Source organism: Grammomys surdaster, unplaced genomic scaffold, assembly GCF_004785775.1.
Source record: "Grammomys surdaster isolate TR1022 unplaced genomic scaffold, NIH_TR_1.0 126185, whole genome shotgun sequence".
In the NCBI taxonomy this organism is placed as follows: domain Eukaryota; kingdom Metazoa; phylum Chordata; class Mammalia; order Rodentia; family Muridae; genus Grammomys; species Grammomys surdaster.
In genome coordinates, this window is record NW_021620991.1 from 1,530,401 (window position 1) to 1,545,611 (window position 15,211).

The following is a 15,211-nucleotide window of genomic DNA, read 5'->3' on the forward strand; positions in this document are numbered from 1 at the left end:
GGGTAGGAAGGGAAGTCCCAGGGCTTTCTGGGCTCCCAGCTAAAGCTAAGGACAGGGAACCCTGAACCTGGGATAGTAGGAGGTGCACTGAGGGATACTGAGTCATCCATCCACTCTCTCCAGGGAGCAGCTGGAGATGCAGAAGTCCATTGCAGTGGAAGCTCTATCTCACTCCCCTCCCGAAAGGAGCTCTCCCTCCTCCTGAGGCTCTTCTTTAAAAACTAAGCCCCACAGTTGTGGCCCTCACATTCTCTTTGGAGACTGAAGAGCTGGACAGAGCCAGACCTTGTAGGCGGCCACTGATGATTGGTCCAGCAGGACTGGCTCTGGTCTCAGGCCTTGACCTCCTAGAGTTTCTTTTGGCTACTGTTCTGTGGGTCTCCTCAGCTGCTGGACCACCATCAAGTGAAGATTCAGCCCAACTGCTGGAGCTCTGACGGGCTTCAATGGGCCGAGAGGATCTGGGTACCTGTGGTGCTTCATCCTGAGTCACTGTAGTAGGCCCGTGTGCTCTATTCTCCCTGATCACAAATTATTGCTGACTGAAGGGCGGTGAGTCGAGGAGGGTACACCTGAATGAGACAGGAATGGTATAGTACACAGCTCTCATTCCTGTCCTGGGGCAGTGAAGGAAGCCATCCAACATGGCCCCCTGAAGTTGGCCTTTGTGTAGAACTACCTGCTGACGGCCTCCTTTTTTGTACTACCTGTAGTTTGGGGGATTGAAGGGCACCCAGACTCTTCCTCCACCCAAGAAGAGTGACCTGGGGTCAGGCTAGGAAGCCCAGGAGACACATGGCTATCTCCGTTGCAGGGGGCTCTCTACGCTGCTCTTCTATTTCCAAATGAATTCCCTAACCCTGTCTTAGAGTGAAGTGGGGTCCTGTCTATCATAAACGTCTAGTTGTGTCTGGAGGAAGTCCCCCTGGATTCTGGAAATGATGCTGTATGTGGAGTCACCTCCCTTCCTCTTCCTTGCCTGAGGATGTTGATGGGGCCGGTCTTTGCCATGCCTGTGGGCTCAGGTGCCTCAGATGGTCAGGACTGGTCTTTGACAGGGGCAGACAGTGCCCACTCTACTGGATTCCTTCTCCCATCTGGTTCCTCTGCAATCCCCTCTGAAGTGTTTGGTATCAAGTATCCCATGAGGGTCTGTTTTCTGCTGCCCTGCTCTAACTGTCCCCAGGGGAAAGTCTGCTCAGGCCGGCCAGACATACCAGAGATCAGGGAAGGTTTGGCCTTCCAACCCAACCTTCACCCCATGCCAGGGCAGCAGAGCTGAGCTGTCAGGCAGGAAGATGCTATTGCCTGCCCCCTCCCGGCCCTGTCACACAGGGGCAGAGGTGGGACCAACATTGATAATGAGATTTTTGGCACCTTGGCGATCTGAGAGCAGACACCCGAGGGTTTTTCTTGATGCCGAGAGAAGGGACTGGCAGCAGCTGCTCTCAGCTCTGGGGGTCCAACTGTGTGGGTGCTGCCCAGACTTGCCACAGAGTCCCCTGCCACGCCACTGGTTGGTAACTGATAGATAATTCATATTTTTCTCAAGTACAATTCCATATTGACTGCTGCCCCCATTCCTCTCAGATTGGCAAAAACACTCTCACTGGCCTCCAAGTGACCACAGCTGTTAATGGGGCCTTTGGGCTCGCCACTGCTGAACCACTGTGGGACTCTCTGACCCCAGAGGATCTGCTTGTTCTGACCAACTTCCCTTAGCCTAAAAATGTGCAGATGCAATAAGAGGTCTGGGCCCTTAGAGTGTGACCCTGCATGTATGAATATATACACATGCACAAGGTCCCATATACCCGGGCACCTAGGTACACAGGTGTGTGTAGTGCCTGCATGTATACACTTATGAACACACAAGGATTTAAACATAAACATGCTCAGGGAACTATATTCATGGATACATAGATGTACCCACATATACTGGTAAACATGCAGGCATGTGTGTACATATGCACACGCATGTACATGCTAACAGATGCGGACGAGCATGTGAGCATACAGGCTAGTCGCCCTGGTTGCTGCCTGGGGTTCTGACAGTTCCTTTCCTCAGAAAGGCTAAGAGACAGGTGGACTGGCCAGAAGAGGGCTTTATGTCTGGGCATGAAATTGCAGAGAGCTGGTCTCAGGAGTCCCCCAGCAGAGGAGGAGATAGGACAAGGTTCTTTACATATTCAAACAGCAAGATGAGAGGGGTTATCCTGCTGCAAGATGAGAGGGGTTATCCTGCTGCTATGTAGCAGCAGCCCAGCTCCTTCACACTGGTTTTACCTTGCTGAGATAGATGACTGTCTTCAATACTGGAGACACTGAGAGACAGAATTCTGTGGTTAGGCAAGAGGACCTGCGTGGATGGTAACTCTGGTCTGGTATAGTGTCTGTAGAACCCCAAGGGCAGGCTGTGACACAGCCAATCTACTACAGAGGCAGCTGCAGAGGAGCCCAAGAGTGAGGACATGTTCCTGAATGGCTTAACTGCCTGGGAACATCACAGATAGACAGATGGCCTGGACATGGCCCCAAGTGACCTTCAGGTGAAATTGCCTTTAACGTGTGTGTGTGTGTGTGTGTGTGTGTGTGTGTGTGTGTGTCTGTCTGTCTGTCTGTCTGTGTCTCTACCTGCCTGCCTGCCTGCTTGTGTGTCCTGAGAGAGAGCCCCTACCCACCCACCCACCCAGCAGTCCCTGGAGGGAGGCACAAAGCCTCTGTGAGGGATTCCTGGGGAGGACAGGGCTGAGTCAACACTAATGGATTTGGAGCAAACTTTCCAGCCCCTCGGAGGTTTGCAAAGCACAAGAATAGAGGAGGTGTCCCAACATGATTGTGGTATCAATTGCGTTATCCTAAAAGTTTATGGAATGCATAAATGGAATTAATACCTTTTACTGGCACGGGGAGCAATTATGTATATTTAAAGCCCAGAGAAGAGTTCTAACAATGTTTATTGTGGAGATGAAACGTGAATTATTAGGGGAAACAAGAGCACTTATGGAGAAATCATAGCAATTGCTCATATTGTGTCTAGCTTTGGAGGCGAGGATGGGCTGCTTGTAGGCTGGCCCCGGCTTGGTCTGTGCTGGGTACCTGCGGTGGGGATGAGTCTCTGCTTTATCCATCCGCTGGTGGCCTGAAGGACTTTGGTCCCCAGTAGGTACAGAATCTAGCCTGGAGACTCTGAACCCCTGGATCCAACTGCAGCTAGACACTGGCAGGCTAAGGATGCTTCCCAGCTGAATGGTCACATCATATACCTCTAGGGTTCTAGCAGAGGACGGGAGACAGGGAACCTTGGATGACAGGACTCTATCCTGTGGTTTGGGAGTCAATGGAGGATTAGGTTCTGATCCATGTGTTACAAAGGATCATCCATTTCTCAGGGTTGGCTGTGTGTACTACAAGGTGTGATCCTGGTTCAGGGTTGGCTGTGTGTACTGGGAGTGTGATCCCGGTTCACTCCCCCGTTCTCCCCTCAGGAGAACTGATGTGACCCTGGAAGGCCTAGCTGACCCTTCCTCAGACTGTCTCACATTGGCTCACGCCACAATGAGGAGAACTTTACAGGAGAGTGGATAGAGACCCAATCCCAATGGGGTTGTAGAAGACTCTCTAATTCCTGTACTCACAACTGATACAGTGTGACATCTCAGGACCCCAGGTGCCATCCCTCAGCCTGCAATAGACACATGTGTGCCTCCTTTCCCGCTTTACAGATGAGGAACTCGAAGGGCGGTCAAGGACAGGTCACCCATCAGCAAAGGGCAGAAACAAGATGGTGACCCCAACAACATATCCCAAGAGTCTGTGAAACTCTTTCTCACTACTCTGCCCACTGCTCCAAGTTCCCTAGGGGTAGTTCTGGCACCCTAGGAGCTTTGTGAGCAATAGTAAGTAGGCTCTGACACCCAGAGGCTCACCTGCTTGTCCCAAAATGGGGAGCCTGGCTTGCTTCTTAGCACCCAGAGAGCTTTTATCCACCCAGACTGGCAGAGACACACTATCTGCCTACCATCCTCCCTGGGTAGATTCATAAATGCTTTCCGATTAGAATGTTTTAGAGGTGACCAGCCTCCAAGATGAAGAGGCCAGCCAGGCCTATGGAACGCCCCTCCTTCAGTTCCTATTGTTGATTCATAGGACGTTTGTCTTGCTGGACAGAGCCCTGCCTTGCATCTCAGCTCTACCAACACCTTACAGCTGGGAGAGAGGCCAGTGTGGGGTGTTGGTCATTCGCTAAAGCTAGACAGGTAACACTTCGAGGTGAGATCCAGGGCTGAGTGATGAGTGAGTTTCGCATACCAGGTGGTGGGCTATCAGGAAACCACTCGAAATTTATCAGACTCTGACCTTGGAAGCTAAGTTAATTGTAGGTGCATAGAGGCCACTCCAGAATTGTTGACCTCCTAGGAAAAGGTCACAGCCACATCCAGGTTCTGACAAGAGTTGGGATATTCTAGGCTTTGAGAGCTGTGAGGAGGAACCCTTCCACCATCAGTGATCAGTGCAAGAAGCTAAGGTGAGCCACGCCTGGTGCTCCAAGACCGGATAGCGGGCTTCAAAGTCGGGCTGTGCGGTACACTTGAGGGCAGAGAAGCTCTTTGGAAAAATTGCTGGTGTGGCAGAGAAGGCAGAAACCATTCAGTGACCCAAATCCCATGCCTGTGAACCTGCCTCTCCACCAGCTGTCTGTGATACATCAGCTCTCATGGTACCCCTGTGTTCTGAACACCCTGGGCGGCCTCCTAAGCCTTGGGAGGGTGAAACAGGGCCTTGCCTTTCTCTGTCCTGGGGCCTGGTTCCAGAGAGGCTCTTACTCTGCTGAGCTTTGCTCAGTGCAGGATCAGAGATTTCGACCCCAGAATGTCTCTGTCCTATAGCTCCAATGAAGGGGTCTGAAGTTCAGTGGCCACTTGCATTCTAAAGAGCTATTGCCTGCAGCACTGGGGAATGGATCCTTCAAACATGCACATGCACAAGCACACACATGTGCATGAGTGCACTCACACACACATACACACATACACACACATACATACACATACACATATACACACATATACACATACACACACACACACCTTGCCTCCCTGGCTCCTACACACGCACACACACACACACACACACACCCCTTGCCTTCCTGGCTCCTGGTAATCTCTAGCCCCTGAGACTGTATGGAAAGTCGCAGGTCCTTAGAGAAGGAGCTGGCTAAGATCAGTGTTTAGAAGGGTCAGCACTGGAATGTAGCGTGTGATACCCTTGCAATCCTCATGCTGCTGAGGTTGATCCCGACTGTGGACGCTGCATCTGGGGATGAGATAGGGACTTCACCACTGACATCCAACAGAGGATCCATGCTGTGCACAGAGCAGGCTGGCTACCAGCCTCGCTGTGAGTTCTGTACTGGACAGTCCTGTGACCTGCACCCCAACCCTAATCACCAGTGGGAGCGCTTCTCCCAGGGGCTGATGGCTGGTGGCCAGAGGAGAGGCTAAACAGGGCTGGCGGTAACAGGCTGCCTGGCTGGGTCAGGGAGAAGGGCAGCAAGTGTCCCCTTTGAACTCATAGGGAGGGTGAGGCTATGGTTCTTTGGACTGGGTCATAGACTGTTCTCAGACTACACTCTTCTCTTCCTGAAGTCCCCAGATGGGTCCTGGGTCCTGGAAAAAGATTAGATGTCTAAGTTAGGACTGGAGTGAGGGAGGTGACAGGGCCTCCTTGGGATGTCTCCAAACCCCCTGACAGTGGACCTCTGGAGTTGGAACATCATACAGCAAAGGGGGTCAGCTGCACCCAGCCAACCAGCTGCCTGGAGCCTCCATCCACCCTGTTGACTTGATGTCAGGGGAGACACTCTCCAGTAAGTCCAGAGCAGGCCAGGCCCCTGCCTGGCAGCTTCCTCATCCTCCAGAAGCACAGTGCCAGAGCAGAGCTGCCTGCCTTTCCTGGCTTTGTATTCTCCTTGGTCACCTGACTATCCTCTTATCCTAACCCAGTCTATCTGGACCCTGATCTCAGGTCTCTGACCTGATGGAAACAAAAGGCCAAAGATGGAAGTGTCATGTCTTGAGAGGATAGAACCAAACGGGAACTCTCTTCTAAGACTTCTGTGAGGCCTCCAAAAGGTGTGGGGACCCCTCCCTGCGGCAATCCAACAGTGTCATAGCATCAGATACAAGCTAGCACTATCTAACTCCAAAGCAGTGGTTCCTAACTCTAGGACCCTTTAACACAGTTCTTCATGCTGTGGTGGCCCTTGTTGCTACTTTGTAACTGTAATTTTGCTACTGTTATGACTCATAATGTAAATGCCTGATATGCAGGGTATCTGGTATGTGGCCCCTGTGAAAGGCATCATGACACACAGGTCCAGAACTGCTGCCCTAGATAGTTGGGAGACTGGGATGCCTGGAGGTCTAGTCTGATACCTTTCCCACGGAGAGGGTTCTATCCCCAAGGCTGTGCCCTGTGGGTACCACTGCCTAACTTAATGTTTCTGGCCACTATCCTTTGAGACTGTCAGTCTGTTCTAGTGGCTCACAGGACTCTGCAAACCGCTTGTCTAGACACCCGGGCAGACATAGAGACACATGGGGCGAGGTGGGATTGGGTAAGAAGTAAGAGACAAGATGGAGAAAGGATGGGACTTTCCCAGTCCTCTCTGGCTCTGCTCTTCCTGGGCACCATCTCCAGTCACCTCCACACTTCCAGCTGACCCAGCCCCGTCCTTTGGGATTTGTACAGACAGTTCATTGTGTAACCATGATTAGTCTCCTGACATTGGGGACCTAACTGACCTTCATCCTCAGTACTCCGTCCCAAAGGCTGGGGCTGAGGTGTTGCACATACTGCCTGAATCTTTCCAGGGGCTACTCAGGGAAGCATCCCTCAGTCCTCAGCCCTCAGCCCCCAGCCCTCAGCCCCCAGCCCTCAGCCCTCAGCCCCCAGCCCCCAGCCCCCAGCCCCCAACCCCCAGCTCCCAGCCCCCAGCCCCCAGCCCCCAGCCCCCAGCCCTCAGCCCTCAGCCCTCAGCCCTCAGCCCTCAGCCCTCAGCCCTCAGCCCTCAGCCCTCAGCCCATCATTAGAATGTAAAGAGACAATGTTGCTTTGACAGTTCTCTGGATTTTATGAGCTCTTTACCAGAAACCTGAGGTGTACAGCAAATACAATGTAACCTCTGGTTACTGCTCTACCCAGCTCAGCTGGCAGCTTTTAGAAACAAAGTTTCTAGTTCCTAAAATGTCCAGGTGAAGGGTCAGAGTAGAATCTTACAGAGAAAGTGGCATAGACCAGGCCCATGTCCTTCCTCTCATCTCTATGCAGAGCCATCAGCTGTGCATTCCCAAGTTGGAAACCACTGCCCTCCCCTTCTCTGAGATGAGACTACCAGGCCTTCACACATAGGTGACAATCTGCTACTCAGCTCCCCAACCTGGGGCAGAAACTACTGGAAGGTTTTCTGCTCCTGCCGAGGGTAAACAGGCTCCAAACCCCATGATCTGGGGCCCTCTGACTTCCCAATCTTAATGCAATAAAGTGTACTCTGTCTTCCAGGCCACAAAGGTACCCATATGGCTCTTGCTTGCCTGTTTGAGATCTTGCTCAAGGGTGGGGGGGGCAGGCTACCCAGCTCCTGAGGGGTGCCCCAGCTAGTTCCTGATCTGCCTCTCCGTAGGGGAACAGACTATGGCCTTCCACTCACAGAGCAGTCAGTCAGGCTTCTCATCTGCCTCCTGAGTGTCCTTTTTCATCTTTCTCCAGACCACTGCTCTTTAGAGGAGTACCAACAGCCTCCTTCCTGCACACTTGGTGGGGCAGGCACTGCAGCATGGGGCCTCCAATGATATATTTATAGAACATGGATACCTCCTTGCCCTCAACCTGCATCCTGGCATGAAGGTGCCAGTCTGGTGACTGTTACCTGACCATCATTCCCTCCCGAAGGCTGAGATTTAGATTCCTGTTTTCTATCAGGGCTCCCTAAGCAGTGTAAGAGCTCACCCCTGCTCTCAGATACTCCCTGAATGAAGGAGGAAATGAACAACGTAAATTGTGCCAACAGAGGCCAAGATGTGCCCACAAGGCGGCTGCCTCAGAGCCTCCTCTTGGATGACGGGATCCGTAGGTGCTCCCCTTGGATGATGGGATCTGTAGGGTGCTCCTCCTGCAGAGGCATTTCTTGAAGAGAAAGGAAAACATGGTGGGAAGCCACACTCAGGGGGCTGTGGACCTGGGTGCCTCCAGATTTGAGAGATCAGTCAGAGTCTCCCAGACTTGTGTCCTGCTCTGTGGATCTGTCCTAGGAAGAGTAAATGCCTGTGACCCTGGAGCTGGTTCTCAAAGGGGTCCACAGGCCCAGAGACCAGAAACTCTTGTACACACACACACACACACACACACACACACACACACACACACAACTATATAAAAGTAGGCTATGGAAAAAGTATTTTTTTTAAAGCCCCCACCACAGCCTTTCGTTCTGAATCTGTCCTAACAGATTCACCCAAGCTGGTTAACGGTATTTGCGGTTTGCAAGATACTACATGTCCCGGGAAAATGACAGACAAGTTATTATCACCTTCCCACTGTCCTCCTGCCCAAACCTGCCTGTGCCGGGCACCCAGCTGCCGGGAGCGGGTGCAAGGAAATTAACAGCCCTGTACCGCGCCCGCCCCCGCCCGCCCTCTCACCCACCACCCTGCACCCGTCCTGCCAGGCTAGGGGCTTCCAGCCATGCCCGGCCCATCTTGGACTGCGGCGGGAGGGAGGAGGAGGGAGGGGAGGAAGGAGGAGGAGAGAGAGGGAAGGAGGAGGGGTCAGGAGAGCAGCCATGTCAGGAGGGATGTCTGCTCCGCTTCGATGTTGGGCAAAGTATTTCCTGAAAGCCCCGCGGAACACACGCATCCGCGCAGGCAAGTCTGGACGGCGCTGTGTCAACAGCCGAAGATAAATAAGATTTTATCAGCTCGGAATCTGTTGAAACACATCCATCTAGCGGTTCTAGGGAAGGAAAGGCAGGAGGAGGGCAGCAGGGAGGAAGCATCCTCACATGACATTCTGGAAACCGAGTCTGACCCTGAGGACTGACCCTGTAAGCTCTGCGGAGAAAGGGGAGCGCTGGCAACTTCCTAGTCTCCCAGAGACTTGATGTCCTGGAGTCTTCCAGCACGCCCCCCACCCCCCGCCCACGCGTGGCTGCTGGTTTTACCACCTGATCTTCCGAGGTGTGGGGAAGCTTTGGCATCTCTCGCTGAAACTCCCCACATCTGGCTAAAATGGACTACCACAAATTTACCCTGTGGCCGGAGTAGGGGCTGGCAAGTGTGTGCGCCCCAAAGCCCCATGATCACTGTATTAGAGACGCCATTCAAGGGTGCAGAAGTGAAGGAGTCATGTATCTTATGGGCTTGGGTTTTCCTTCCAGACTTGTCCCACCAGAGATGACTCTCCCAGCTCTGATTCTTCTTCTGAGAGGAGACTGCCTTGCTGTAGCTGCCGCGTTGGTACCAGGGACAGCTCCAGGCGCTTTAAGCTCCTCCCTAGGGTGGGGCATTCAATGGTTCATCCTTACCAGCCCAGCTACTCTGTAACTATCCTTAGCTTTCTCTAGACCTCCTAGGGTCCCACTCCAGGCCATAGAGAGCAGTACTACCTCATGGCTATCCTAGGACATCCGGAAGCACAGAAGCCACCTTCTGAGGAGGAGGTCAGGCCTCAGCTACCTCTGGCCACACCTTGGCAGTGGCAGTGTGTGGCTCGGGAGTGTACCCAATTATCCTAGGTCCTCAGAGGGGAGTGATGGGGAGGACAATAGCCTGGAGGGCTGCAACAACGGGGCTCCAGGGATGGGCACTGTGGCCAGGCAGTATTTGAAACCTCATTGCTCAGGAGTGGGTGGGTGAGGGGAGCTCTGATGCCCCTCCCTGCAGCTGGGCTGTGCCCAGAGCCTGCCTCCATCCCGATACAAACACAGAGAGGTGAATTGGATGCACCCTTCTCCCTCCATGCGTGTTTGGGCTTCCCAGGAATGTGGCCTCGGGCACCATCACACCTGACCTGCCCCCAGCCCGTCTCGACTCCTGCCCTGGTGAGTCTATGACCCCTTCTTACGTCATGAGCTAGAGCACTGGAAACTCTAAAAAGGCTACTGTAGGAGACTCCAGGTCTGTGGGCCCCTCAGCTGTGCCAACCCACAAATTACCTTACCTGTTAATGAGCAACCGTGTTAGATAGAATAAGAGGCCTCTGACCTTGCTGGTGCTCTACCACAGAGCTGGCATCTGAGAGTCTGGTGGTAAGTCAGTGGTAGACGAACCTGACAGGTGGTCCAGTTTAGAGCAATCCACCCTACATTCCTGAGCCAGAACAGGGAGCCAAGCGCCAGACTTCAAAGGCTAATCTCCTTTTGTTGTCCCTGGTGACTTTGACCTCAGTGTCACCCCACCCCCTGCAGGCAAGGCCTGTTTCATGGGGTGTCCGCCACCCCCACCCCTGGGTCTATTTTCTTCAAGTAGCTAGGCCTCATAAACAATGGGCACTCAGGAGATGCTTGGTAATGCTCGGGTCTGTCACTCTCGACAGACAGGAAGGTGTCTTGATTGGCCTTAGGTTGAGTCTCTCTGAGCTCAGGACTAGCTAGGTTCCCTTGGTAATTGTCTGAGCCTGGAGCTTACTGGGAAACCTTCATCTATGAATAAACAAGAGACCTGGGCATGTCACTGTCACTGTGTATGAATTAATTTAATGCCTGGGGATCCTCACACTGTGAACTTCATGTCACCCCAAGTGTCCTTCCTAGGGAGGCCACAGTAAGTACAGAGTTAGCATGCTTTTTTATCAAGTACGGCTGTAGACCCCCGGCAGGTATATGTTGCTGATGAAGGGCAGGGGTGGAGGGGGTTATGTATAGTTGTTTACTGGCCTTTCCTCGGATGCTTGCATTCTGAGGTCTGTACTGCACACCCAAGGCACTACATAAGTGCTCAGGGCATCACACTCTGCAAACTTCCCTAGGCCACAGAGGAACTCAGTAACCTGTCAGGCCTGTGTCCTTTATCTGCCCAGGGTTCTAGCAGGCTTCTGCTACTCTGGGCCTATATCTACTCCGTCCCTAGCCTGCACGGATGGAGAGTAATCTGCAGTGTACTAACTTGAGGAGAGGCCTTTTGCAGGACACCAAAGCCCAGATATGGATCTGCAGCAGTCAGGTGTACCCCGTCCAAGTCTCAGAGTCCCCCATGTATCCTGGGGATGAGGCTGTGGCTCTTCCTCCATGATGTTTGGATGGGGATCCCAGACATCGGCGACAGTGATCATTTCCCAGAAAGTCAAACCGACCTGCCTAGGCCAGCTCCTTCAGCTGCTCACTCTGTTAGGGCTCTCTCTGCTTTTCAAAACAGTCCCTCAAGCCTGCTGTGGGGTCCCTGTAGTGAGTGACTCTTGCTCTTTAAACAGGAGGGAAGGGACTATGTCATGGTGCCTCTCCCTGCCTTCCTTTCATTGCATTTGCCTATGGTATATGCTATTGGTATATGCCTCTGTGGAGAACCTTAAGCCTATAGGGTTGGAGTGGTCAGGATCCCCCACTGTCCCTTGCAAAGGAGAGACTTGATATGTGAGCACCATCTGCTCTTTCGAGTTTTAACAGCTGGCCATTTCTGGCGGGTTTCCTCAATTGTCACAGTGGACTCATGACTTTGAGTGGCAGAGACTTTAGAGGGAAGTGGAACTCCATAAAAATCCCACAGGAAGGGCTGGAGAGATGGCTCAGAGGTTAAGAGGACCCGAGTTCAAATTCCGGCAACCACATGATGGCTCATAACCATCTATAATAAGGTCTGGTGCCCTCTTCTGGCCTGCATGTGTACATACAGACAGAGCACTGTATACATAATAAGTAAATAAATCCATCCCTTGGGAAGGAAGACATGAGGAGTCACCAGGGGTTTTCGGAGCCCTAGTGAAGGGTCAGCTAGCAGGTAAATAAATGAACATCTTGGTTTCCAGCCTGGATCAGGCTGCTGACTGCAGAGGTGAGATTTATAGCACTGAGCTGGTTTGACAAGCTCAGATTTGCATCTTTCTGCCTTGCATAGAAGAATTGCTCTGATTCTGAGACTGAGTCAGTCTCAGCAGTGTCAATTCAATCCTTAGAAGAGTGACCTGGGACACAGCGGGGGGTGGGGGGGAATGGTAACATCCCATTGTCCCTGAGAGATGCCCTGCCATGACCTCAGACCCAGTTGGTTTCCAGGATGAGAAAACAGGGTCTTGCCTCACACAATGGAAGAGCTAGGCTGCCTGGATTTGGTGGTTTTACTTGGTGGCCCAGTGCTGGTGACTGGCCAACACCTCATAAGGTCTTGCTGGTCCAGAGAGTTCTCTGTTAGAGGATAAAGGAAGAAGGGGTGAGCCATCCACCTATAGAGCGATTCTTCTATGCAAGGCAGAAGGATGCACTTCTGAGCTTGTCAAACCAGCTCAGTGCTGCAAATTCTACCTCTGCAGCCAGTGGCCTGATCCAGGCTGGGACAGCAAGGCTGGGACTGATTCCCACTGACCTCTGACCACCCCCCCAACACTGTCTTACCCTTTGTCATCCTTATGCAACGGTCCCCCCCTCGCAGCCTTTGAGATACAGGTGAGCTATATAGCCAGGCAGGGGCTGAGTGGGCATCAGGCATGCCCATCTCTACATTCCGAAGCAGTGCCTGAAGCATCGGGGAGCAGACCTCACCAGAGTGCTTGGGAAAGTGGTCGTGTGGAAGCAACCGGAACTGAGCTGCCATCTCAACTCGACCCCTTCTCTCCTCCAGTACTCCCCACTTTTGAAGAAATTGTACTGTCAGATTGCCAAGACATGCCCCATCCAGATAAAAGTGTCCACACCACCACCCCCGGGCACAGCCATCCGGGCCATGCCTGTCTACAAGAAGGCAGAGCACGTGACCGACATTGTTAAGCGCTGTCCCAATCACGAGCTTGGAAGGGACTTCAATGAAGGTGAGCACCCCTCCCCCCTCCCCACTGTGGGACCCTGACCTCTGCAGCACCATGGGCAGTGGGTGCAACTGAGAGACACAGGCCAGTGAGCATGAGCTGCTTTCAGCTCTTCCCTCACCTGAACCCACACCCCATCCTTCCCTCCATTTCTCCATCCCAAAAGGACGATGGTCCAGCAAGAGTGTAGTGTAGCTTGAGAGACATCTGGGGAACCAGCTGATGCTGGGGAGCCTTGTGAAGCATTCCTGTTGTGTTCCTGGTGAACCCTGTGACACCCCCAGGGTCAGAAGATCTAGGGACAGCTTCTGTCAGGGTCAAGGCCGTCTGAATGAGGGCTGCAGAGCTCTGAGCCTTGCCTAGGACTCTCACGGGACAAGCCCTATGGTCTCAGTTCTGCCACACGCCTGGTACAGGAGTATGGGACGGAGGATGGGCCCCTCTCTAAAGCTGTGTCCCCTCCTGGCAGGACAGTCTGCCCCGGCTAGCCACCTCATCCGTGTAGAAGGCAACAACCTTTCCCAGTATGTGGATGACCCCGTCACCGGCAGACAAAGTGTGGTTGTGCCATACGAACCCCCACAGGTAGGCTGGGGACCAAACTGGGGTACAAAGCCAACCTTACAGGGTGGGGGTTCCCTGGGCCTGTGCTCTGACCTCAGTCTGCCTCTCAGGCCTTTTCCTGGCAGTTCATTTCACTGTGAGCAGTGAGCTCAGGCCTGAGTTCCAGTCAACTTCAGTTCTCTCTGTTTCTCTGTCTGTTTCTGTCTCTGCCTCTCTGCCTCTCTGCCTCTCTGCCTCTCTGTCTCTGCCTCTCTGTCTCTCTGTCTCTCTGTCTCTCTGTCTCTCTGTCTCTCTGCCTCTCTCTCTCTCTCTCCCTCCCTCTCTCTCTCTCTCTCTCTCTCTCTGTGTGTGTGTGTGTGTGTCTGTGTGTATGTGTGTCTGTCTGTCTGTCTCTGCCTCTCTGTCTGCCTCTATCTCTATCTCTATCTCTATCTCTATCTCTATCTCTCTCTCTCCTAAGCTATATAACCAGGTATGGTCATATGATCTCTAACCTTTTAACCCTGCCCTCCCCACGGAGGGTCCAATCTTCAATCTTCTTGCTTGTTTCTCCCAAGTATAGCCTCCTAGACATAGGAGTGAGAGAGGGTCCCTGGACATCTCAGGCTCCTTTTTCAGGAACAAAACCAAGCAGGCAAGCATGGGGTGGTGGGGAGAGGGTGGACAGTTCCATTCTGGGGGCTAGGGATCATGAAAGCCCTCCTAGACAAGGCTGGGGCATCACAGAAGATGCCTACAGGGGACTGGAGTTGTGGAACAGAGGCTCAGGAAAGTAGAGAAGACAGAGGTGATAGGTCAGCCTTAAGAAGGCCTGTGTGTGTGCAGAGCCTCGGAAGTATAGTTCCAGCTGGAGAAAAGGGGCTCAGACCACAGGTGAGGGCACTAAGGGAGGGAACCAGGCTGGAGGTGGTGGTTGCCAAAAGTAGTCAAGTGAAGGAAGACTGGAGGAACTTTTGACATCAGAGGGTGTGTGGTCACCATTATAGATCTGATATGAGGCCCAGCTGGGGCCAAGGGCAAGGTGGAGGGACTTCAGGACTGAAGTGGGTAGTATCAGGACAGAGACTCAGGAGGACTGCAGTTAGATCTCATCCCTGATCCATCCTCTACCAACCCCTGTGGTCCTGTGAGGCAGCTCTTTATGTCAGTAGGACAGGGTTGGGTGATGCACATATAGACACAAACACACACACACACACACACACACACAGACAGACAGACACACAGTCAGACACACACACACACACAGACAGACACACTCACATAAACACACACACAGACAGACAGACACACATACAGACACACAGACACACACAGAGAGACACACACAGACACATAAACACACACACACACAGACACACACACATACAGACACATACACAGAGACACACACACATACAGACATACACAGACACACACACATATAAACACACACAGAGACAGACACACACACACATACAGACACACACACACACAGACACACACAGAGAGACACACAAAGACACAAACACACACAGACACACACACATAAACACACGCACAGACACACACACATAGACACACACAGACACACACACATAGACACACACACACATACAGACACACACACATACAGACACACACACATAGACACACA

At 52.7% G+C, this 15,211-nt stretch overlaps 1 protein-coding gene across 1 annotated transcript in view; it reads left to right on the forward strand.

The window, feature by feature from the left end:
* The window catches only part of Tp73 (tumor protein p73), a 59,731-nt gene that overhangs the window by 36,986 nt on the left and 7,534 nt on the right, over nucleotides 1-15,211 (forward strand). The window contains exons 5-6 of the mRNA XM_028757835.1: nucleotides 12,828-13,014; nucleotides 13,481-13,596. Of these exons, the coding sequence (XP_028613668.1) occupies nucleotides 12,828-13,014; nucleotides 13,481-13,596 (303 nt within the window). The remainder of the gene's footprint in view (nucleotides 1-12,827; nucleotides 13,015-13,480; nucleotides 13,597-15,211) is intronic.